We start from the raw sequence: 25,134 nt of genomic DNA, 5'->3' as shown, positions 1-25,134 counted from the left end.
ACAAAGTACCTTTGGAGATTTCCAGTTGGGCCGAGAGACACAGCGATCCACAAGGGTGGCCTGCCATTGACAGACTTTAATTAATTTTTGAAAAAAAAAAATCTGGAGAGCTGGCAGAGCTAAGAAACGTGTAGGCAAAAGATCCTGAAGTCACCTCTAGGGCCAGGTCCCCCTTTTACAGACTTAGTGGAAAAGAAGGCTTTGCCCCCTAAAAAAAAAAAACACCTAACCAATCACCGGGCGCAGCCCTGGCTTCTCCAGGCAGGACCACAGCTGCAAGGGCTCTCCCTCTGCCATCTAAGGCTTGTCAATGGTGCCCTTCATTTGCATGTCAATTCCCTCACATGATTAATATGTATTTATTGACCAGGAGGCCTTCCCAACCTAGGACAAAGACAGACAGGACAGGCAGTTCTCCAGTTCTCTCTCTCTCTCTCTCTCTCTCTCTCTCTCTCTCTCTCTCTCTCTCTCTCTGTGTCTCTCTCTCTGCTGGCCATACTTTCCTAGTTGTACTCACAGTCGCACAGGATGAGGGGCAGCACAGAAGGAAAAGAAAACAGATAGAACTGAGCACCAGCAGCTCGTTACCCCTCTCCTCCTTTCCCCATAAAGTCACCTGGGTTCATTTCCTGCTGCCCCAACAGGCTCACAAAGGACCAAAAGATAGAGACCCCATCCTTATGGAAGTGTGAGTTCTTCTCCCAAGGCCAGGCCTGGTGGGAACCCTACCATCTGAGCTAAGGCACCTGCTTCCCTACAATCTCATCTAGGAGCAGAAGGAAACTGTACCCCAAGCAACCCCCCCCCAGGCTACTCTCATAAATGTTTCATCTACTCAGGTGAACATCACATCTCCCAGACTGACATGAGCAAGTTTTATTTATTAAACAGCAAAACTCTGGTTTAAAAAAAGATCAGCCTTAGGTCTCTCAGAAACTCTTTCCTTTTTGCCTCTCATGTCTTCCTCCACCTAGAGGAATAAATAAATAAATAGATGGAAGATATGTAGATGATAGATGGATAGATGGATGGATGGATGGATAGATAGATAGATAGATAGATAGATAGATAGATAGATAGATAGATAGATAGATAGATAGATAGATAGAATATAGAGTGAGCAAGCTTAGATGGTCCTATGGTAGGATTAACTTTTGTTTCCTTAGAGTATGTGCATGTATGTTAGTGTGTATGTATGTGTTTGTGTATGTTTTTCTGTGTTCATTGTGTTCATGTGTATGTGTGTGTGTGTTTCTGTGTGTTCATGTGTGTTTGTGTGTGTACATGCACCTGTGCAAGCAAGAAGTCAACATCAAGTGTCTTCCATAGTCCCTCTCCACTTATTTCTAAAAAGGAACCTCTCATTGAACCTGGAGCTTTCGATTTGGCTGGATTAGTCATAGAGTCTCAGGAATCCGCCTGTCTCTGCCTCCCAGCACTGGGATTACAGCATTGCAGTGAGGACAGTACTACAGACATGTCTGTAGGTACTGTGGACCAAAGTCAGATCCTAACATCTTCCTAGCAAGCGTGCTGCCAACTTACCCATCTCCCCAGCAATTCAATGTCTCTCTGGACATCAGTGGCAAAACTAGAAAAGTTCAGAAGCAGTGGGGAGGATTAGAATGACTCTTGCTTGTCCTGAGTCAGATGACACAAGGATCACTGTTAGCCTTTCACCATGATTCCAGCTGGTCTTGGGGCTTGCTCTGCTTGATGGTTGGGGTGTCTAGACTTTCTGTATGAAATTCATGAACCCCCAAAAGAGGCTTACAGTTCACAGTCTAAGGTTCCCAAGTATGAAGAGCCCTTCTATAAAACCTTTGGCCATATAAAATAAGAAGAAAGAGACTTTAAACACGCACACAACGAGAGCACATGTATGCTCAGGCACATGTACTTGCAAGCTCTGGTATATTGGGATGCATGTGTGTAGGAGCTACATATACACACTGTGTGTGTATGTGTGTGGCAAACAGAGGACAATAACCAGTGTTATTTCTCAGTTGTCACCATGTATTTCCTTGACACAGGGTCTCCTGTCTCCTACTTGTCTCCTACTTACCTAAAGTTAGTCTCCTACTTACCTAGGCTGGTCAGCCAGAGTCTCAGAAATCTACCCATCTCTACTTCCCTAGCACTGGAATTACCTAACAAGCACAAACCACCATGTTGGGCTCTTTCTTCTTTATTTCTTCTTTTCTTTCTCCCTTTTATGTGGCTTCTGGAAATTGAATCCAAGGTCTTTGCACTTGCAAGGCATGCACTTACTGACTGTTCTATCCCTCCAGTTCCCACTTTGTATTGAAAGAAAATTACAGAGTGGAGAATGTAGTTCAGCGGTAGAGCGCTTGCCTAGCTTAAAAGTGATATAGATTCCAGGTACAGAACCAGAGAAAACGAAAAAACAAACAAGCAAACAAGCGAAAGAAAATGGTTAAAAGAGAGTTCCATCTCTTACCTACATACTGCCAGACTCTTGGACCTTGGTGGCTCGGGGTCCACTCTGCACTCTGGCCACCACTTTGTTCATGTCCATAGTCTGGTCTAGGATGATTGAGGAAGAGCAGTTTCAATAGTGCCATGTCTGTGTGCCATGTCATGGTGTTATTTCCACTAGAAATGTGTGTATGTATAGACTGTACATAAAAGAATCCCAGGAAAAGGCTGAGAATTCCAAGAACATAACCTTTACAACCTGCAATGACAAAGTTATTCGACGTAGTTTAACAATAGCAGCAAACAGCCCAGTAAGTTGTTTCAAATTTCTACCCAGGTTGTGCTCATATAGAAATGTAATGCTTAGGATTTTTGTTGTTGTTAGGGAGGCTTGTTTAGTTTTTGTTTTGTTTTGTTTTGTTTTTTTTTTTTTTGAGACAGGGTCTTGCTATGTAGCTTTGGCTGTCCTGGAAGTTCACCATGTAGACCAGACCTCTAACTCACCAAGATCTGCCTGCTTCTGCCTCCAGAGTGCTGGGATTAAATGTGTGCACCACTATGCCCAGCTTGCTCGTGATTATTTTGAATGGTATTTTCCTTAATAATAACTGAACCACAAAACCAATACAGGACCAGGAATAACTTCACCAGTGTCTCCTCTGGTTTTTATGACTTTCATAAGACACCAGAACAAACAAGGTACTCTATGCATCATTCCTGAGTGCCCCACTCCAAAAGTTACTGCCTGAAATGCACCTTCAACTGCTCCCTCTCACTGCACTTCCCCAGAAAATACATGCATCCCCTTAGAACAGCCAAAACAACAGCAGTAAGAAAAAGCAAAACCCATCTCTAAGGTCCTTGAGTCTGCAGTTCCCCTCCTTGGCCAGTAGTTCATGTGCAGAAGAAACTGGGGGGAAATTTTTACTTCCAAAGCAGGTAGTTAGTTAGTTAGTTAGTTAGTTAGTTAGTTAGTTAGTTAGTTATAGACCTGATCTTGGCTAGTCCAGGCACACTTCTAACTTGTTATGTAGCTGAGGAAGCCTTAGCACTTCTAGCATGCCTTCCTCTACCTCTGAGATACAAAGGTGTACTAGCTCATCCTGTTCACGGTGTGCTGGGGATTGAACCCAGGGCTTTTTGCATGTTAGGCAAGCACTTTAACACTGGAATTTCACCCTGCCCTTGAAGCTTTTGGTAAGCTAAGGTAGATGTTCCAAAATCCCACTTTTCCTTTTTTGTTCAACAGATCTCAAATTCAACTCAGTTGAACCCACCAAGGTCCCACAGGCACTGCCTCTGAGCTCATGGAGGTTAAGAGGTGTGCAGCAGTTCAAGTGCCTAGACAGGGACTGTACAATTGTATCTGACTCATGAAACCATCTGGAAGTGTCATGTGAAGCATCGCCGCTGTAGTGGAGGTGGGCAAGCAATTGCAGAACTCGCCATTCTGACGCCCATTCTGATGCCTCTCAAAAGCACTCCTTTTCAGCCACATTGAGCAACTGGGTAAGGAACGAGGACATGAGGACACAGGAACACTCTCCACTGGCAGCATTAGGGTCTGAACTGTGTCGTCTAAGCAACTTGTTTTCAAGTCACTGCCCAGGATCACCAGCACTGGACAGAGGGGCACTTTCTAGATTTGAAAGGATGGAGGACTTCCTCTCACCACACTTCCCCATAAAATGCATGCATCCAAAAGACAGGCACATGTCAAAACCCTCTTAGAACAGCCAAAACAACAGCATTAAGAAAAAGCAAAACCCATCTCTAAGGTCCTTGAGTCTGCAGTTCCCCTCTTTGGCCAGTAGTTCATGTGCCTCATGAGCTACTCATTTAATTGTTAATTAAATTTCAAGACCCCTCCTCCTCTGATTTTGCAGACCATCAATCCAAAATGGCAGGAAAGTATTTTTAAAAAAGCAAAAAGGTTTGTTACATTTTTATTCATTCATTTTTGTGTGCGTGTACGCATGCCTGTAGACATGGGATCTTCTCTCTCCTACTCTGTGGGGATCCTGGGATCAAACTCAAGTGGTCAAGCTTCCAGGCAACTGCCTTCACCTGCTTCCATGATGTAATTAGTGAGTAATTAGTAAAAAATGAGCAAGAGTTCCAGGAGTCCACAAGGTATTCGCCTCCGCCCCTACCTCAATTCCTCCTCCCCAGTGTAGAGCTAGGTACTCCTCTGCACTTCGAATGGCACCCCATTCATTCATCAGCTCACTTTCTCTTATGGTGAGACCCCTGTGGGCTCTGTGGGGTCACCTTGCTCTCCAAGAGATACATGGGGTGTGTAGGTAAGTACAGGCACACGTGTGTTGGTGCCTGTGGAGGTCAAAAGACAACTTCAGCTGTTGCTCATCAACATCTTGCTCTGTCCATCTTGCTATTTTGAGAGGGGGGTCTCTCAAAGTCTCTCACTTTGCCTAAGACTTGGCAAGTAGTCTAAGCTGACTGACCCAAGGATCTTCCTGTCTGGGTCTCCCTAACACTGATAGGACAAGCATGTGCCATCACACCTGGCTTTCAAAAAAAAAAAAAAAAAAAACAAATTGGGTTCTGAAAATGGAACTTAGTTCTTCAAGTACAAAGATGCTTATGCCCTTTGAGCTGGCTAAGGTGACAGGAAGAAGGGCCGCTTATCTTTTCTGACTACCTTCCCCCAAAGGTATCTTTCTGTTTCAGGGGCTTCCAGGTGGCTGGAATGTGGAGATGTCATTGCCTACTTGGAAGTTAATAACACAGTGTCACAAAGGAATTTGAGGCTGATCTCCCACCAGGGAGGCAACTGTTCCTGCTTCAAACTTCCCTGCTGTGTCTAAAAGAATAAAACTCACATTTTTTTTTAAACTCCTGGAGGCTCCATCGCTGCCTATCTTGTGAAATGGTCCTAGCACACTTTGTTACCCCGGATCACAAGGTGAGCTCTGTGTAGCAAGATTCGAAGGCTCTGAGTCCAAAATAACTGCACTTTTTCTGAGTGGGGTGAAGTGTGCCAGACCTGGAGGGTGGTCTGCAGGAAATGGGTGAAAGTCGGCCACAGAGAAAACCCTGCGCTTGGTTTCAATCTTATAGGCAAGTATAAAGTCCCAGGGGCTGGTGTGGGGTTGGGATGGGATGTTAATAGGTCAGAAAATGAGGTCTCCTGGCCCTCTCCAGCTTGCCATACAGTACATAGGAATTTCCCCTGGATCCCCCCATAAATAGGGAATGATAAGGTGGGTTTAGAGTGAGAATCCTTAGTCACAGTCGCATAACCAGTTAGTGACTCTTGAGGATCGGTGCACTCTGGACCACTCCCCCTCACTTCCCCGGTGCCAAATCCCTACCCTCTCAGGCTGGTCTCAACAGCTACACTGTTACTACAGCATGAAGTCTCAGCCCTAAGCGGCAGGATTCCCTGGGGATGGGGGGTGGGGGAAGCCCACTGTACAAGACTCTCCCTGCCCAGTGCGTCTCACAGCCAAATGAGCTTGTGAAGGCTGAGATGGTTGAGGATCCAAGACAAGGAGCTTGCACGCGAGGCTCCGTTTTCCTGGGCCGTGTTTGCCATTTGCTGGAATAAATGAAGCATTGGTAATCTCTATCAAAGCTTTCATGCTTCATTCTCTGAAACTAAGTTGAAGCTTAGACAAAAAGGGATGAGGGACTTTTAATTTAAAGTAATGATCATCGACACTCTGGCCCTCGAGGGTCTCTGAGAGAAAAGTCTCTACTCCATCCTGGGGAAGCTCACAGGATGGCCAGGCAGGACGTGAGTTGCCGGGATGGGTGGACCATATCCAAAGACTCTTATAGCTTCCCTGCCTGGAGTGAAGGAAGTAAAGTTATAAAATGTAGCTTGTGGGAACAGTGAGGGACCTAGAAAAGTTAAGGCCCGTGAGCTCCTAGGTCTCCAGTCCAGGAGAAATAGAAACCAGCCATTCCTAGAGGCTCCTTTGCCCACTGCTGAGGCTGCAGCAACCTTTTCCCTTTCTAGGTGCCTCCTCTCGTCCAAACAACCCCTCCCTCAGCTACTTGCTATTTTTTTCCTTCTAGGTGGTGGTTTTTGCTTGTTTTTGTTTTTGTGGGGGGAGAAGCTAAGTTGTCAGTGCAGCGTGAAGATGGGGGAAGGGGGGATTAGGGGACTTCTATCCACCATTTGTAAATTCTAACCAAGATACACAGGGAACATTTGTTGATTTGGGTTGAACTTGGTCCGAGGAAGTGGATGTCTTTCTAGTCTCCATTTCCTGAGCATTTTCTAGATATTTGGGATATCTCAGTTCCAGGCCAGTCTCCGAAAGAACAAACACGCAACTTGTTACTTCAAGGCTATATCATCCCTGAAGAAATTCAGAGGCCTGACGGGGGAGTCCAGCCACCCTCCTGTGTCCATCTTCTTCCTCAGCCTCGGACAGCTCGGGAAAACACCAGAAAGCTCAGGAACGAAGGCCAGCGGTCAGTCCGCAGAGAGCAAAAGATGGAAGGACCCAGGCAGGCTCTGAAACCCACAGAAAAGGGCAGCACCCCCCAGGAAGCTCTGTAGGACTTGGGTGGGCATAACTCGGGGAAGGAAGGAACGCAAAGATAAATTGGTTGTAAAGAAACTCTAGGGAGACTTAAGCTGGAGCCCGGTGAAGAACTGGCCAGATACCTCCGCTCAAACAAGGGAGGGAATGTGAAAGTTTCTGCCCAGCCAAGTTGTACTGGCACAAAAGGAGGCTAGTGTGGAAGAGGGGGGTTATTACTTTCACCGTCCCCCTAGTCCCCCAAAAAGGACTTCTGAAGCGCTCACCAAGAATGAAGTTGAAGCTGAGTTGACAGCACTTCCCCCAATCAAACGCAGAGCAAGCACTCCCCTGAGCTCATGCTGGCAGAGGACTGGGGCCCAGCCCTGGTCGGGCAGAGTCAGAAGCTAAGGGGACCGAGTGCAAGGGGTCTGGGCGCCACGAAATGTCGGTGGAAATGTGAAGTGTTGTCTATCCAGGATGTGTTGAAGCAACAACACAAATAAAGTCTACTTTCCTCAGTCTTGAAGGCCAGCCCTTCCCCTCCCTCATTTGACTCCAGGCCTGGCCCGTCCCAGGTCCGGACGGTGCATCTGCGGCGGTGCGGTTACCGATGTGATTCTCACTATCCCCAGGCCGGTCCCCAGGAGCCCCCACTGGAATCCACCTCCCCACTTCCCTCTCTCCACACAGTCAACTGAGGGCTGAGGGCGGCTGCGAAGAAGAAGCGTAAGAGGTCAGCCTGTCTGCACTCAAGGTCAGCGTGTCCTTACACATTAGCAACACCAGGAGTGGGAGGGAGCGACTGTCACCAAATTGGACCCCCAGAGCATCCGCTGGATACAGACAGCTGAACAAAATCAAGAGCTGGGCCAAGTGACCCATGGAGAGGGAGGGCTGTGGACCGAAGGAACACTCAGTCCTTCTCCTGTCTGGAGTACTTTAGGAAGGGGGGGCAGTCCCAGAGATGGGGGAAACTGTCCCAAAGCAACAGGGAGACCTCCGATGCAAAAATGAAGACTTTGGAGTGAAGGAACCAGGAAGGGACCGAATCCTAAATCATTAAGAGCTGCAGAGAGAAGCGAGGCAAACGCAAACCGAAACCTACAAAGAGTAGCCTGGGAGAGGCGGGCAGGATGGAGACTGGCTGAGTGTTACTACCAAACCGTAGGAGAGGTGGCGCGGGGGACTTTTCACGGAGTATCTCCAGCAGAGTCAGGGCCCTTGCCGCAAGAGCGCTGAACTCATAGATCTGGGGGCTCCCCGCGGAGATAACAGGTGCGCTCAGAGGCCTCAATGGAACCCCCAACAGTTTGATTTTCACCAAGGTACAGGAGAGAGGTGACCCCAGGCCTGCGACCTGGTCTGTGCTGACCTGAAATGGATTGCGCAGCTCTTTCGGAGGACTGTGGGGTGCGCAGGCAGCGGCGGGGCGGGCTGGAGGATGGCCAAAGGAATACGATGCTGGGTTAGTACCTGCTTTTTCAGTCGGCCTAGTCCAGGCTCAGGTGCGAGAGGAAGATGTGGGTGGAAACGCATAGGGAAGGGAAAATAGGATGGCAAGTGTTGGATTCCCTTGAAAGCTAATATAGACCCGTGGGTCTTGCATTCCTTACTATCTAGGGAAGGTAGGAAGATTGAAGGAGGCACTGAAGCCTCCTCCTACTTAAGATCGAAGGCCCCAGAAAAGCAGCCACCTCAGATCCTTATCAAATGTCAGAGTTCAGCTGTAGGGGAGGCCCAGCGTTGTAAACTTCAACGAGATTGAATGTGACCTTCCGAAGACGACCTTGACCTCTTTTTCTTATCTGTAAATTGGACAAGGTGATACAGACATAGGTACAGATACACAGGTACGGATCTCAAAGACATGTGCCTGTCTGGATGAATGTCAGATGTGTTCAACCATCCACCAGGAAGTAGTGAGCATATTGGCAATAATTTAAAATTTTTGCTATGCTCCCTCTCCGCATCTGTTCTGACCTGCCAGATGTCCAGATGTGAAAGAGGTGGGAAGGATAAGGAGAGGCCAGCTGAGAGGTTGGTAGGACAGCTTTTGTGTCCTCCATGTGCTTTGCAGTGGAAATCTGAAAATCATCCCTGTAATCGATGCTTTTCACCAACACAAAAGATGTTAAGGCCTAGAGAGCTTGGGGTCCCCTAGGGTTCCCCTAACTCCAAGGCCAAACAGAGTCTTCTATGGAAAAGCTTGTCATCTGTCAGGAATCCCAGCCATTTGCAATAGAGTACCCTAGGAAGTAAAAAATTCTTGTGCTTTTTGAGTGTTGGGGTTTCTCTTCTACACAGAAGGCCCTGGTTTCTAGGCACCACGTGGAATGAAGTGCTACCCCACTACCCCCACCTTCCTCCATCCCAATCCATCCCCACTACGGGGATGGATGTGTTTGCATGAGACAGGGAAAAAATTCTTGGTATTAGTTCCTAAATTTCAGTAGGTAGATTTATACACCCCCCTGCAGTGTTGAAGAGGCACCTCCTCTGTGCCCTCTTCCCACCTCAATTTACCCCCACTGCCCAAAGTTGAGTCTGCAGCTAGAGAATTCTCTTTAGGGTTAGACTTGGGTGAGTGTTCCGATATCCACAGTGAGCCTTCCTCCTCTCAACCTAGAATCCTCCCAGATATCTTCAAAGCACCCCAGTTCCAAGTCTGCTATAGGGTAGGAAATCTGTTCCACCTGGGGAGGGGCGTGTCAACGGCTGAAGATGGAAACACATTCCTGAAGCAAATTGTGTGGGCCAGCTATAAGCCAGGTTCTCTAAGAAATTGCTTGGAACACATCATTTTGCCTCCAGCTTCTCCAACTGTCATCTCCAGGAAGTCCCAGAACCACTGTGCTATTGCTACTAGCAGGGGTCCGAGACTGAAAACCTTGACTCCCCATCTCGGACTCCCAAACAACCCATCTCTCTCAGCCCTAGTTCTCTCTGGTGGCAACCATGCAGAGGCCCTTAGAAGAGATCTTTGTCTTCTATCCTGGCTAGGAACAAAGCCTACAAGTTGGGACTTGGATGTGTCAGTAAGCGCCTGTATTGTAGTGTTCACTGGCCCAGGTGTTTGTCAGAACCTTGTGCCCTGGTAGTGTCTCTGCACCTGCTGTGATCACACCTCTGAATGTAAGTACCAAGTGTATTTGCTTTCGACATGCATGCACTTCATACATGTACATATGCATGTGTAGATAGCTGCATGCGTGTCCTGCTTGCTTGTCCACTGACACCACTCTCCTGATGGGATATAGACAGCACATCTGAGGGCTTCGCCTCCTGCTTGTTGTGCTTCTCAAAAATACCCTTTCTGTGTCAGAATGGATTGTTTTCACACATAAAGCAAGCCTTTGTATCTGAGCATCCCCGAGAACTACTCCCAGACTGGGGCTCGGTTATGTGTGTTTGGGGGCGATTGAGGGGCAAGGTAACCAGAGCCTCCACCATCTCTCTTTATATATTTTATATTATTTTATTCTTACTTATTTATTTTTGAGGCAGAATATCACCATGTAGTTTTGACTGGCCTGGAACTCACTCTTTAGATCAGGCTGGCCTTGAACTCACAAAGATCCTTCTGCCTCCCTGTGTCTTGTGAGTGCTAGGATTAAAATAGTGCACTGCCATGGACATGCCTCCTTCTTATAAGTCTTCAAGTGTAGGAGTCTTCTTAGATGAGTTTAGAGGTCCAGGGAAGATTTGAACCTCCAGTGGTCAAGAGCAATGGAGCAGTGCTGTAACCCCAAGAGGGACCATTATGGTCTTTAATATGAACAGTGTCATGTTCAGCTTAAACAAGGCCAGGCTGTGCAGCAAATGGGAGATTCTACTGGATTTATGGCCTTCCTGCCCATCTTACCCACCCACCCACCCTTGCCCCCCCCACCCCCGTTCCTATTGCCTATAGACGAGCAAATCATATCATGTCTACCACCATGGCTTGTCTGGAACACACACACACACAGCTGGCCATTGAAAAATTCCAGAGCCACCCCAGAGAAGGTCTAGCACTGGGGCAGGTTCTCTTCTGGTGCCTCTAGCTTCAGGCTGTGGAGAGGCCAGAGCCCACCCCTGTCTCAGCACTTGGGTCTCATTGAGGGATATGGAGGAAGGGAACTTTCTGAGGTGCTGACTGGCTGCCAGGTAGCTTCATCTCTTGTGACTGATGGGGTTATGGTAGCCAGAGCCACTCCTCTGTACCCTGGGCAGCCCCATATAGAAGCCTGGGAATCAGGCATCCGTTGGAGCCTATCTATCCAACATGCCTCCCTAGCCTAAATAAATATATGCACAACGTACAAGTCAAAATGCCCAAAGCTAGTCCACTGCAGATGTGTGCACACACAGAATGTTCACCAAGTGACTTTTGCTTCCATGCAGCCTCTCCTTCCCTATCTTCATCCTATCCCTCCCACTTTCTCCCCTCCCCCCACCCTGGTAGGAAAAAGAGAGGAAACAGAGACCTTTGCCCTCAAAAAGAGATCTTGAAATCGATATTGTTTAGACTCCTGTAGCTTGTATTTCCTTCTAGGCTGAGGAAGATTTAAGTATATGGTTCAATCCCAATCCTTAAGGGAGGGGGAGGAAAAGGAGAAGATGAGGAAGTTGGGTTGGTGTGCTCAGCTCAAGTATTTATCTCGATGTAGCTAGTCCTCCCCCCCCCCTTTAATACACGGGCAGCTCGCCAAGCCAGCCCCATAAATCTGAGAAATCAATGCCTATTTATGATCATTATTACTCTCTCCTTCTCTCTTTTTAAAAGAAGGGGTGCCTGAATAAGGTCTGACTGGATCCGTCCTCCCCTTCTTCGCTGCCCCAATAAGAGAGAATGAAAATTGCAAATCGGAAGGAGAGAGAAGAGGAAGGTCAGTCCTGACCTTGACTACAAGGCCTTGGCCAAATCTTTGAAGTATGGGCTACAAAAAGACACAGGCTCAGAGGACAAAAAGCTTCCAAGTTCTCAGAGCCCGGTTTCTGCCGCTGAACAATGAAGAAAACTCTATTTGCCCACGTGATTAGAAGATAAAGAGAGATAATGGGTAAGAAATCAAATTACATCACAATACCGCTCCCATCAGAGGCTTAGCCAACACACCCAGGAGCTGGACTAGTGGCCTTTGCTGTCCCTGGGCGTTAGTGGGTGGAGATCTCTTGTCTCTGGCCTTTTTGTTCTGGGTGGTAGGAGGAGGACTTCAGGAATGGGACACTTCCTGGAGCTGCTCTTGCAGCTGCTTCTGTTCTAGCCCCTGAAAATAAGTGGCAGTGGATGCTTCAGTTAAGTCAGGGGCCATGGCTGGTAAACTAGTAGGTAGAAGAGCCATGAACTCACGTCCCCATGTGCTTTCTGTGCTTTTGGGAGAAGGAGATGGGGATTGGGGGTGGAGACTGCTCCAGATTCTGAGCTGGCCAGCACTTCAGACCTCAGACTTCTTCACCTGAAGGCCAACCGGCAAAACCGGCAAAAGAGGCCATGCACCACTGTCAAGATGGATGCTTCCAGTCACCTCTAAACACCAATTATGTGCAGGCACCACTCCCAAAGCAACAGTAAGACGTAAGAGACCCATAGGAATGTTTAATGGACTTCCAACTGCTCTCCAGGCCACTGGACCCCAAGTTCCCAAGCCCTTAGGCAGAGACAGTGTGGGACTCTTCCTGGGGTACAGAGCCTAGCACTTTTAGTTCCCTGGTGAGAAAGGGGATGTTGAGCCAAATTTCGGGGACTTTTTCAAGGAAAGAGTGGGATAACTGGGCCATTCTCATTTCTTCCAAAAATCAATCCTGTTGGGGGGAGGAGGCATCAGGAAAGGTCCCCATAATCACGCAAATCCCAGACACACCAGGCAAGCATTCTGATGTGCAAATGCAGACTAGTGCAAACACGGACACCGTGAACTCACAAATGTCCAATCATGTGTCAGACCCTGCGGTGTAACAACCACTCAGCTGCACAATACAAAAACACACGCAGAATACAAACAAAATGGCTGGGAACCGAGGCTCACCATGATGTGCACACTATTACATGTGCACACAAACCTGTGGGCACCCATCTGGCATATTTCCGTACATACCTATACATACTTGCATACATGTGACATGCATCTTGCATATAGGAAAAAAAAAGGAGAGTAGAATTTATAGTGTATAAAATTCTAAACAAAAGAGAGATGGGAACCTCTTAAATAGGCTCTTAGTCTTTCCAAATCTTTCACCCCTTAGCCTCTGAAAGTTTCAGGGGGTGTCAGTCTGTCCCATTCACTGACAACTCCCCAGAGGGTTCTCTGGGTTGGCCAGGTGTCTGGCCTGTCCTAGGATCTTCTGTGTACAATCTCCTCTCCTTGAAATGAGGAATTTGGCCAAGCTTTGCTGGATATGGAAAAGGGACCTCTATACTTAAGCTTCAGGTCAGGGAGATGTAGGCCTCTGGCTGTTTGGGGGCTTCCAGACCCCCCCAAACAGGATCACTAGATACAGCTTTTCACACAGTCAGGCCTTCTCTCTGTAGTATGAGGAGACTCTTACGCAGTGAAGCCCTGCAAGCATCACATCAGACTAGCTATCTGCGGGGGCGGGGGGGGGGGCTCCCATGCCCAAAGGAAGAGCTGAAGAGACTCTGGGCCAAAGCTGGGCAGCTTTGCAAACAGTCTGCCACCATTGCAGGCCCTGGTAAGGCCTCTAGTCTTACACTCTAAAAAAAAAAAAAAAAAAGGAGAAAGAAAGAAAGAAAGAAAGAAAGAAAGAAGGAAGGAAGGAAGGAAGGAAGGAAGGAAAGAAGGAAGGAAGGAAGGGAAAAAAAAGAAAGGAGGCCTAGAGGTATAGTTTTGTGCATGGAAGCAGGCTGAACAAGAGGACTCAGTTGGCTGAACCTGCACAAGCTTAGGCAGCCAGCTGGAGCCTTTGGGGGAAGGGCAGTGAAGGACTGGACTTTCTGGCATTGGAGTCGCCCAGAATATATTCAGGGACTCGGCATATCCTCCAGACCAAGACCAAAGCAAACCTGGACAGCCTGTGCCATACACTCCCTTTCACACCAGCATTTGTTGAGCAATGATGGTTACAGTCATAGCTGAGCTTCCCAGGGTTTTGCCCCCACCCTGTACAGTCAGGGTGGTCGCCACACAGTACCTGGATGGGCTCTTTCTCATCCCACAAAGAAGAGGGCAGTCAGCAACTCATGAACACAGTGAACATTTTATTTCAGACTACAGGTTTCTGAACATAATAAAATCTTTGGCTTGTAGCGGCGGTTCAGTCTCGCAGTCTGTGGGGTTGTATTTCTCAAGGAGTCTCCAGAAAAGGAAAGGGATTTTACGGGAGGGATAGACAAGACCAATAGAAGAATCCTGGGTGGGTAGAGAAGAGGCGAAGGGCAGACACGCAAGGAAACACACTCACACTCACACAAAGAAAAGTCCCAGAGAAACCAGGGCCAGCGTTGGGGGTGCAGGAGGTACCCAGAGAAGCAAAAACATTCAAAGGAAAAGAGCAATGAAAACGAAACTGGGCTGGGGGAGGGTGCAGGAAGGTAGGGAGGAGGGATAAAATAATTATAATAATTATAATAATTATAACAATAATAAATGAGATTAATAAAAATGTCCAGCAAATAGAGATCGCTACACATATTTGTTTTCCTTACCTGAAATTAAATATATACACGGTCGTAAGCAGTTTGGCTAGATAGAGCTTTAAGGAATTCGCAGTTTCATCTTATACAGTGAGTTAGAGAATAGATGTTTATTTTTCCCCCATAGCACCTGTCCGAGTCTTTCTCCCGTTTCAAAAACCGTTTTGTTCCTATATGAATGTCCAGTCGGAGGATTGCTTTCTCTTGCTCGCTTTCTCTGTCGCCCTGATTGATGCCTCCCTCCATAGCGATCGTCTCTGCGTGGGGCTGGTGAAGCGGCAGCCCCGCGGAGCCTGGAGGTGGCACGGGGCGCCGTTGGACCGCGGGCCCCGGAGCTGGCCACAGCTACTCGCTCTCGTCTTTGTCCTGGACCGTGGTGGTAGAGTGGTTGTACAGTCCCTGGGCCATGAGGTGCAGCGCCAGGCCGTTCTTGATCCCGGTGGCTTTCTTGATCTTGGCACGCTTGTTTTGGAACCAGATCTTGATCTGGGACTCATTCAGGCTGAGCTCCTGGGCCAGGGTCTGTCGCCGCTGCTCCGTGATATAGCGGTTTGCCTGGAACTCCGCCTTGAGTCTCTGCAGCTGCTCTGCCGTGAACGCCGTCCGCGGCCGCTTGTCTTCCTTCTCGTTCTTTTTCTTCTTTAGCTTTCTGGTGCGTGGACCTGCAGCGGGGAGGACAGGGCCAGGGAGGGGAGGAAGGGGGTCAGGAGCAGAGGGAGGGGGAGAGGGCAGAGTAAGCCTTGAGAAAATTGTGTGGAGCAAACCGCGGGCGGGGATCCCGAGTTTCCAGGGCGATTGTAGAGGCCAGCTGCTGGGTCCCGCTATCTCCATCAAAAAGCCCCTCTCTACACCATTGAGATCTCTAGGCCCCCCTCTGCAGGAGGGACTCGGAAACCAAACAGGCACACTGGCAGGGATTGCAAGGGCCACCCAATTCAAGAAAGACAGAGAACAGACCTAGCTCCCAGTACTGTCCAGCCCAGAAGGCCAACAACAACAACAAAATAGGGCTGGGGGAGCAATTAAAGATACAATGAGTTCTTGGAGTCCCAAGGTATAACCTAGACTTAGGGCATCACTGAACCAGAATGTCTTCTTAGCCCTGGAATAAAATACAACAGTAAGGTCAGGCCCTGGGAAGAATGGCTGGTCTACTTTGGTTCCCACTTTATTCTTGGGAAGCTACACACACACACACACACACACACACACAGAGAGAGAGAGAGAGAGGGGGGGGGGGACTATGCAAAGCTCCTACCTGATTCTCAACATTGACCTCAGAGAGAATAGGGAAGCTGAAATCACCCAACTCCAGAGAATCAGGACTCCCTTTCTGCCTTCTTTTCTTTCTGTTCGACCTGAAGGAAGCTCTTTCAGTAGCGAAGCAGGACACTGCCTGCCCATTCCTATTAGGGCTGCAGCCCCTGGTCTATGAGTTTAAGCCTGGGACATTCTATTTAGCTTCTTGGTTGATGTCAGAAAGAAAAAAACCGAAGGACCCTCAGGACTCCTCTCCACGGTGTGGGGAGGGGAGGGAGGTTGTGTTCTCTCTTTTCTGAACCTGCTTGCATAATTTCAGGGTGCAAAAGTCTTGAAGTAACACAAACAAATTGGGAAGCCCGGGGCTGGTGATAACCTTTCCCGTGCTGTCCCCACCCATAAGCATAACAAGGACCAAGAGATGCTGGTGAAAGAAACAATCACAGCGGGGGACCTGTGCTATCACCCCAAGATGGGATGTAGGAAGGCCATTCTCCAAGAGGAGGAGGCCTCTCTCAAATGCTAATGTGAAAGGTTGGTATGGGGGTCCAGTCCCGGAGAGAGAACTAGGCTGGACCTTGGCTGGAGGGTTGAAGCCTGCTTCATGGGACTCTTGCTGGGATGAACTGCTGGCCTCAGTGATAGCTATGGAGGCCTCAGTGATAGCTATGGAGGCCTCAGTGATAGCTATGGAGGCCGTTCCTGTCCTGTCTGCTATTACCTAAAACTATCTGAGAGAAGGGTCTTTGCTGGCATGTGCAAACCTAGTCACTGGAAAAATTGAGTAACTGGATGGAGCAGCCGACCAGCACCTAGGGTCAGTAGCTGTGTGTGGAGGAGTCCAGGCCTTACTGGCTGTAGGAATCACGTCTAAGCTGTCACTCCTCCACATTAACTGCCTTTGGAGAAGTATCTGGTCCCTGCCTTTTCTGGTCTATAAAAAGAAAAGGAGCAAGGAACAAAGACAAGGCCTGCTCCTGAGCAAGACTTGGGTTTAGATGAGTCATGAGACAAGCAGGCAGAGATGGCCCAGGAAATGTGCGCATCCTCCAAGAGACTCCGCTGCGGGAGGTGCGTCCCGAGCATGTTGTAGTGTTGTTGTTGTGTGCAGAGGCACGGACACTTGTAATAAAATTGTAGCCTCCTGGCCGGCCCGACCCACTCAGCCTGACAGCTCAATCACTCTATCCATCAGGCGAGTCAATCAAAGCAGCTTTTCGGAGGTTCAGGGAGCCCGACGTGTCAATAACGGGGCTCGAGATGGCGGGGGCTGATAGCGCGCATCGATCCGCACCCAGCCCGAAGCAGCAAGGCTGCAAGACACCAGCCAGCAGTGGGGCGCCTGTGGCTACCTTTTGCCCGGCCCCCTGCCTGGCCCAAAGCTGACCCTGGACCCAAGCCCCTGCTGTTCTCCTTGGGGGACCGGCGCTGGCCTCCTAGAAACGCCTGCTCTGTGCAAGGAGAAGCAGGCCTGAGCCCCCTCTTCCAGGGCCCAGCAGCTGACCTTGGGTAGGTGCTCCAGCAAAGGAAAAGAAAGCAGAGAATTGACCTAAGACACGCAGATAGCCATTAACGGGCATATTTGCGAAGGAGAGAGTGAAAGAACGAAACCCAGGCCGAAGGGACAGGGGAGCCCTGCCAGGCACATGCTGATTCCCTTGCCCATGGTCCAGATTTCAAACCTTCCACTAGCCTGCTTATTTTGCTCTCCCAAGGCCTGCCAGCACCAGTGAGCAGAGACTACTCACCTTTCTGGCTAGGGCCTTCTTCCTCTACATTCTACCCACGCGGGTTGACTCCCCATTCCCGGGCTGTGCGCAAGAGATGGAGGTTTTCTTTTTTCTCTCTCCCATATCTGTTTTTATGCAAATGGACTCTCCACAGTATAATATCCATAGTGTTTGTTTAAAAAATATTTCTCCGGTTCATCTCCCTGGCTAAAGCCAGTCCTGGACAGGACTATGGTGGTAGATGCAGAACCAAGTCACTAACTAGGCCTATCTTCCCGCCAGCTCAAAGCGCCCTTTCCCTACTAAATAGATCAATGAGTAATTAAATATCTTTCTTCGAGATAATAAAATAAAATAAAATATAAAATGATCTCAGGGCTCAGAGTTCGTAAAATCAAAGGACAAAAACTGGAGCCTTCTGTGCGTGCCAATAGCTGTAACTTCCTTGGTCGAAAAGGCCAACATGGCAGGGCAGAATCGAGCACAGGATCGGTTGTGACTAGGACCCGGGGCAATAGAAGTGAAACGTGAAGCTGATGGAGCTTCAAACTGGGCTCTCCCCGGCGTGACGGCTTGAAATTCTAGAGCATGGCCTGGACACAATTGCACATCCCGGCTCGGGTACTCACCAGAGGACGGACGGTCCGAATAGCGTGTGCAGTAGACCCAGGCGGGCCACACTAGGGGTTGCTGTGAGTCAGTCTTGACCACCGGCCCACCGTTAGCCGAACCCATGAGTAGGATCGCGGGGTTGTGCTCCGGGAACTTGGCGCCCTGCGCCCCGGGACTCCCCGCGTTGCCTCCACTACCACCGCCACTGTCCGAGGGCTTTGAGGCTGCTGCCGCCGCTGCCGCCACTGCCGCTGCGGCCGCTGCTGCGGCCGCGGCCGCCGCAGCAGCCGGGTTCCCGGCTTTGGATGCGCCCGCGCCAACAGCGGTGGCGGGCTGGGAGCCGTCGGGTGGGCCACAGTTCGCATCTGGAGCACACAAGAGCGAGGCAGCCCCCGAAGCTCGTGTGCCCAGAGAGTGAACGGGTTCTCTACCTGCACCAGTCTGGCTTCGGTCACGCTCCACGCGGCTTCCTCCTCCTCCTGCTGCGCCTCCTCCGGCTGCAGCCGAAGCCACCAGGAGCTGAGGCAGGGGCTGTTCCTTTTTGCAACCGAAATCAGGCCTTAGGATGTTATCGATGAAAAAGTTGGTGGTGCGGTGCAGCTGGGCCGCGGGCTGCGGCTGGTGAGCAGGCGCTGCGAGATGCTGCGGTGGTGGCGGCGGCGGCGGCGGGGGCGGGGGATGCGGGGGGAGGTGCGGGTGATGGGCCAGGGGCGGCAGACAGGGTGCCGCAGGAGGCGACGGGGGCGCTGGCTGCGGGGACACCGGCACGCTGTCTCCATCGCTGCCGCTGCTGCCGCTGGCTCCTGGGCTGAGACTCAGACTGAGGCCGCCCGGGGCCGCCGCGGCCACCACCGCCGCCGCCGCCGCCACCGCGCCGAGGCCCGAGTCGCGCTGACTTTTAGGCTCCGGCTGCTGTTCTTCCATGCTCGGCCGCCCGGCAGCCCTGGCCGCGGCGCCGGCCCCCGCCCCCCGCGCCTCGCTCCCCACCCCACTTTGCCAGCGGGCCCGTGGGGGTGCGCGGAGAGGAAGGAGGCAAAGCGAAGCCTCAGCGAAGGCACAGGGCGGGTGCAGGCGGAAAAAAGAAAGGCGAGCGTCTGGCCTGGCTCTCGCCCGCTCTGGTGGAGCAAATATCGCTCTCTCCCTCTCTCTAATTTGTAGACATCCAGATACAGTGAAGACACTTGGCTATTTTTTCTTTTCTCTCTCTTTCTTTCTTTCTTTCTTTCTTTTTTTTTCTTTCAGCAACAAGATTTCAGTGATTGGTCTTAATGGGGGGGTAAGCCACGGCTCGAAAAAAAAAAAGGGGAGGAAAAAAAAGAAAAGAGAAAAAGGAATTTTTTTAAAGCTCCGAGACTTTTTTCTTAAAGGGAAAAAAATAATCTTTAAAGTCTAGCCATCTTCCTAGGCAGTAGAGGGGTTTGACTTCCCCAGTGTCACGCTCAGCTGTGCCCAGAGCGCGAGGCTGGCAGCGCCTTTAATCGTCTTTGCTTTTTTGCAGGGAGAGCGCGTCTCCGCCAGTGCCGGGCTCCCTTTTCCCCCCTGAAATCTCTGACAGCTCGGATCTTTGCACAAACTCTCTCGCTTAAAAAAAAAAAAAATCACCCAGGCACACTTTTTGCCTTCAAACCGGAAGCACGTGAGTCAGGGCCGCACGTGTATGGGACCAATGGCGAGCCAGGACTCTCGCTGACACTCAGGGTTCGGCCCAATGGGCGCGCGCGGGACTTTGCGGATAAATAATCCGGGGGCGGCGGCCGTGGGTGGAGAGGGGGTGCAGAGGCTCAGGCCCCGTACGTCCGGCCTGCCCTGCCCCCATCTGTGCCCACGCCCCTCCCCCTCCTTCAGATCCGGACTGAAGAGGGCATGAAGAGATCCGAGAAAGCTAGAATTTGAAATGTAGACAGATAAGAGAAGCAAGTCCACAACTTGTTGGAGAAATACAGGACTATGGGTTCGTGCATGCTGGGAACGACGACAAGCGGCAGGGATTTGGGATACCATACATCCCCCTCCCCATCCCCGGGCGCCGATTTAGTTTATATTCTTATACTCCCGCGTTCTCTCTCTGTCTCTCGGTCTGTCTCTCTGTCTCCTCTCTCTCTCTCTCTCTCTCTCTCTCTCTCTCTCTCTCTCTCTNTCTNTCTGTGTGTGTGTGTGTGTGTGTGTGTGTGTGTGTGTGTGTGTGTGTGTGTGAATGAAACCAAGAGTTCGGGCATGAGCGAAAGACTTAGGGCTGGCTACCTTCAGAGGTTTCGTTTGTTTCCCACTAATGGCAAACCCAAGAGGCCTGCAACACCTTGCTGGCACTGTTGGTTTGTGTCAGTGGCTAGCCACACTGTCGCTGAGAGATGCCCTTCCCTGTCTGGATCACCAACACCCACAAGCTGTCCGGACGCTGTGGAGGAGCCACGTCCAGAGGCCACAGAAGAGCCCTAGCGCATTCTGCCCTTTTCTTCCTTGGCTAAGGGAAATCCGGATTGCCCTAGCCGGGTAGAGTTGTCTCAAAAGAGCACCTAAGCCAGGCGACATGATGTGCCTCTTTGCAAGGCCTAGGTTTGGGTTTCAACTTCAGTGAAACCTCTGTGTTAGATTTCCCTGCAAAGTAAAAATCAGAACAATAAAACTACCGCGCTTCAAATGTTTGCCTTGGCCGGCTGAAGATTGGACAACGGGTTACCCTAATTCTAAGCTGAATTCACTGGTATTGCTGCCCACTCCTGGGCGTCTTGGGGTGGAGCCCTGAGCACTTTCGCCTCCAGTCGTTCCCACGCTGCTATATTCTGGGCATTTCCTCCTTTCCCTAGTGAAGTACCTCAAAAGTTTTTCCTCAACACAGGTTAGGGAGTGAAGGGTGATGCTGGACGCTGGAGAGATTTCCTGGAGAGCTGTTTTGGAGGGTCGGATAGACTGCTGAAGCCTTCAGTCCAAGAGCCTCCACAGAGGAGGCCTTTCCCACCCAATGTCCCGTTGGAGATCCTGGCAGAACTACACTTCCCTGATCGCCATCCCCAAATGTCATAGTTTCTGACTTACATTCTCTACCCCTAGTTAAAAAAAAAAGTAAGATTTTATTTATACAGAGGCTAGATTAAGAAGAACATACAACCAAACCCACCAGTCTAACCGGAGCAATGATGCAAAGTTTGTCCTGGACGAAGAACAGAATTTGCCTTTTGCTTGGGTGCCTCTCGGCTCAGCCGAGAATCTCCCGACTTCTCTGGGCCGGGTTTCCAAAAAGCACTGGGCTGTGGCTTGGTGGCAAGAACCTCTCCAGAGTTGAGTCTCTGGGGCCACCGCGGTCTCCCCAACTTTCTGAGGCTTCTCCACATCCACTGTGCTTTTTGTGGGTTACCTTCTGCTTCTAACCCAAGGGCTCCCCGAAATCTCCAGTTGCCCTCACTCCTTCCCCCCAAATAGGGGTGGGATTTTTATTTATATTTAAGTTCGCAAAATTGAAATCTTTATCCCACAAGCGACCGTGGGTACTTAATTAAATTCTAATTAGGACACTATCAATATCCTATTTAGCCGCGTAGCTTTTGTGCGCCGCGGTCCCTTTCAGCGCCGTAAATAGGGTCTCGACGCCTTATCTCGCCTGCAGGAGACGCCGTGAGAAGGGCTGCGGAAGATAATTTATAGGTTTTAATTACTCTTCATTCCGCCTGATCAGCTTGGCGTTCATCACAGGCCTGTGAATAAAACCCTGGTCAAAAGCTCTGTCACATAGCGCTGGCAAGACGTTTAATCAAAGTGAGCGGCCCCGCGCGCCGCGCGGCCCGGTCCTGTACGTAATTTCCAGCCAGCTGATAAAGCCAGCTGAATAATGCGGCGGCCCTTTGGAGACACCATTTACAGAAATGACTTTATTGACGGCTTAACGTCGGTAATTCATTTTACCTTTCATGTAGTAGAGCTCGGATTTGTTACAGTAATAGGATGATAAATGCACCCGCGGCCCACGAGCTCCTGCTGGATTAGGCGATGCTCCTCTGCAGCGCAGTGGCTTGTACCCCACTCCACCCCCCAGATCCAGCCCCAGACGGATGCTCCTTTAGACCTGTCGCCCGAGCTCCACGACCCCCACCCAGGCTCCACGCCCTCCTCTCCCTCCTAAAACTGAACACACTGTTGGGAACTATATGTGCCTGTGCTGACGTCCTGGCAAGCCTTGGCGAGAGGTGTGTGCAGGCTGAGCAAATATTGGCTGAGACACTTGTGTGAGGGGTCCAGAGATCTCGGAACCCAGGGCTGGCTTGTGGGTGAGAAGCTACAGCGGGGGCAGGGTGAGTGGTGTGTTGAAGTATCGGGGAAAGGGGCTTGGTGTTGGTGTGCAGGGTGCATGTCAGTGTGACTGCCTTGGAGTACTCATGGTTTTCCAGATACTCCCCTCTGCCTTTTGGTAGTTGAGGGATGTCTTGTCATTTGATAAATGCTCAGGCCAGGATGGCAGACAGGTAAGGCAGCAGGAAGAAGGTGTGGGAACCGACCAGAAATGGAATGCAGCCCTTTGCTCCAAACGTGTCCAGTTTTGGGGTCCCAAGTACAGGAAGGAATGGAGATCAGCATGTCCTTCCATTGCCTTGCTGTTTTCAGCTTTGTGGCTACCCCTGCAAGAGACACCCCCCCGCCCCCGCATAAGGCCACAGATTGGGCATTACCTCCTCCATAGTCTTACTGTCTCCCTTGCCACCTTTTCATATCTAGCCCAAGTGAACTGGGGATGGGAGAAAAGACAAAGAAGGAAAGGATTTTTGCTTAATTCCAAATGCCAAAAAAAAAAAAAAAAATGCGTGAGAGTGTAAGATAGTCCTCCTACCCCCAAAGCAACCCCCCCCCGGGCTGGGAAGCATGGTACACTGAATACAGAGACCCCTCCGAAACCCTCCAACCCTCCCTAGTCCCTGAACATCCTCTATTCCTAGAGGCTCAACTCTGGCTTCCATTGCAAAAGACATCTGGCCAAGCAGAGGGAAAAGTGCATGTGTGCCTAGGGAAGGGAGGGCTGCCGGGAACTTTGAGATCAGACAAAGGGAAGACATGAGTTTTTCTAAGGGTGAAAACTAAGAAAGTATATCTATTTCCCCTCTTTCCAACCTGGTAAACAGCCACAAATCATTTACGTGCTTGTGTTCGTGTCTGTTCCCCTGTGTGCATGAGAGCCATCCACGGAAAACCCAGTCTCCAAACGCATTACTTGTGTGTTGGTGTGTAACTCTTTGGAGGATAGGAGCTCCTCAAATGACTTGGGCCCAAGTCAGCCTCACCAATGCCTACAGAGAAGTGTAACGCATTTGCTGAGAGCTACTTGCATGATAGTTCAGAAAGGGAAATCTCCTACTCGGAAGGGTTTTCTAATGAGTTTTGAATTTTGTTTGTGCTGAGACAAGCTAAGAATTCCCTCCAGTTCCCACCTTAAAATGGAGGTGGGAGAGGTGAGTGCAAATCTAAAAGCCAAGCCTCTCGGCTCAGAATCAGAGCTCAGTGGGCTTGCAGTAGGTGGTGTTGCCTGCACACAGTGGTAATCCCATTTCCAGTGTAGATCAGATGGCGGTGGGGCCTCGTGGTGCGGGACATGAATGAGTTGTCCCAACACAATAGCGTGCAGCCTTCCTACGGGGACTGGGTGACCAGCGGTTTTGTTGGGAGTGAATGCAGGGAGATTTCTGGTACAAGTGCGGGCATTATAGTGAGCCAGAAGGTCAGACTATACATTGCAGGTCCCCAAAGCCTATAGACCTTGGGAAATGTGAGGCCTCTAGCCGCGTGATTGTACCTGACAGTCTTTTCAATAGACTAATTCAATTAGCGCTCAGGGCTTCGGTCTTCATTTGGAGGGCATGACAATATGGGGTGGGTGGGTGCTGGAGGGGGATTTCTTGGGTACTGGTTAAGGGTCTTCAGGAATTTCGTTAGAAGCCAAGAGTGGCACTGGAAGAGGCAGACAAGGGGTGGGAGGAAGCCAATGAATTGGGGGCACTCTCAGAAGCCAAATCTCTGAAAATAAATTTCTCAGTTAACCCAAGAAATGAGGAGAGGAAGTTTTGTTTGCAAGCCTCGGGAAAGTTCTGGGTGGGTGTGGAGAAGGCTTTGAGGTGATAATTTTTCTTTTTCTTTTACCTTTTCTGTGTGTGAGCAAACGCACCCCCCCAATCTGTTTTCCTAGAAAGCTCAAGGAAAAAGCCCGTCAGTGGGGCTGTCACCTTAGACTATGCCAGGATTATCTGGATGCATCCCCACCACCAAGACCACCTCTAGTAGTTGCAGCAGGAGTGCAGACATTTTATTCTGGAGTCTCTCTCTCTCTCTCTCTTTCTCTCTCTCTCTCTCTCTCTCTCTCTCTCTCTCTCTCTCTCTCTCTCTCTTTCATACACATGCCATTTCCTTGACTGTGGGAAATAGAGGTGTGGGGTGGGGTACTGATTCCCTAACATTTATTCCATAGGGTCTCCTGGGGCCCCCGAGTTCCAGGAGCTAGACCAACTGCCCACCCGCTTGCTTGGTCCCTGGGACCGCTGAAGCCAGCCAGCCCATCGCTGCTAGCGGGTTTCCTCCCGCTAGCAGCGGGAGTTTCAGGCTGTGCTTCCGAGAGCAAGGAGCCAGAGTAAGGAGTGGAGATGCAGGGCTCTTAGGCTCCCATTACTGAAAACAGAGTTTTCATCCCTGCCCCCTCCCAGACCCTCTCAAACGGCTCTTGAGCTGAACCATTCCGCGAGACTGGTGCCAGCCCGGAGGATTTTAAAGCCAGTACTACCTAAATTCAAGGAGACTCCGCACACTTCTCTAATATATATGTCTCTTTATTCAAGCTTCCCGTTTGTCTTCTTACACAGAACCCTTCCCAAACCCTAGCACCCAAACTCCAATTTGGACTCAACTCCTCTCTGTGGCGCGGAGGCGGGGTATTTAGAATTAATTTAGTTAGACCTTTCATCTGACGCTTTATTTTTGGCCTCCTCCCTCT

At 50.0% G+C, this 25,134-nt stretch overlaps 1 protein-coding gene across 1 annotated transcript; it reads right to left on the bottom strand.

Moving 5' to 3' along the window:
- Window positions 1–14,115: 14,115 nt before the first annotated feature.
- En1 (engrailed homeobox 1) lies at window positions 14,116–19,729 on the bottom strand. The gene is made up of 2 exons (XM_021176421.1): window positions 18,191–19,729; window positions 14,116–15,233 (listed from the first exon to the last, which is right to left on the bottom strand). Exons 1-2 carry the CDS (start codon window positions 19,095–19,097, stop codon window positions 14,917–14,919), a joined length of 1,224 nt encoding a protein of 407 aa, XP_021032080.1. The 5' UTR covers window positions 19,098–19,729; the 3' UTR covers window positions 14,116–14,916.
- Between the last annotated feature and the right edge of the window lie 5,405 nt (window positions 19,730–25,134).

Source organism: Mus caroli, chromosome 1 (assembly GCF_900094665.2).
Source record: "Mus caroli chromosome 1, CAROLI_EIJ_v1.1, whole genome shotgun sequence".
NCBI classification, from domain to species: Eukaryota; Metazoa; Chordata; class Mammalia; order Rodentia; family Muridae; genus Mus; species Mus caroli.
This window is presented reverse-complemented; position numbering and strand designations above follow the sequence as displayed.

Bases quoted from the DNA above. Each gene is read 5' to 3' on its own strand.
- En1 (XM_021176421.1), bottom strand. From the start codon at position 19,097: ATGGAAGAACAGCAGCCGGAGCCTAAAAGTCAGCGCGACTCGGGCCTC. The intron at 15,234-18,190 runs GTGAGTACCCGA...TCCCCGCTGCAG, and splicing joins TTCGGACCGTCCGTCCTCTG to GTCCACGCACCAGAAAGCTA.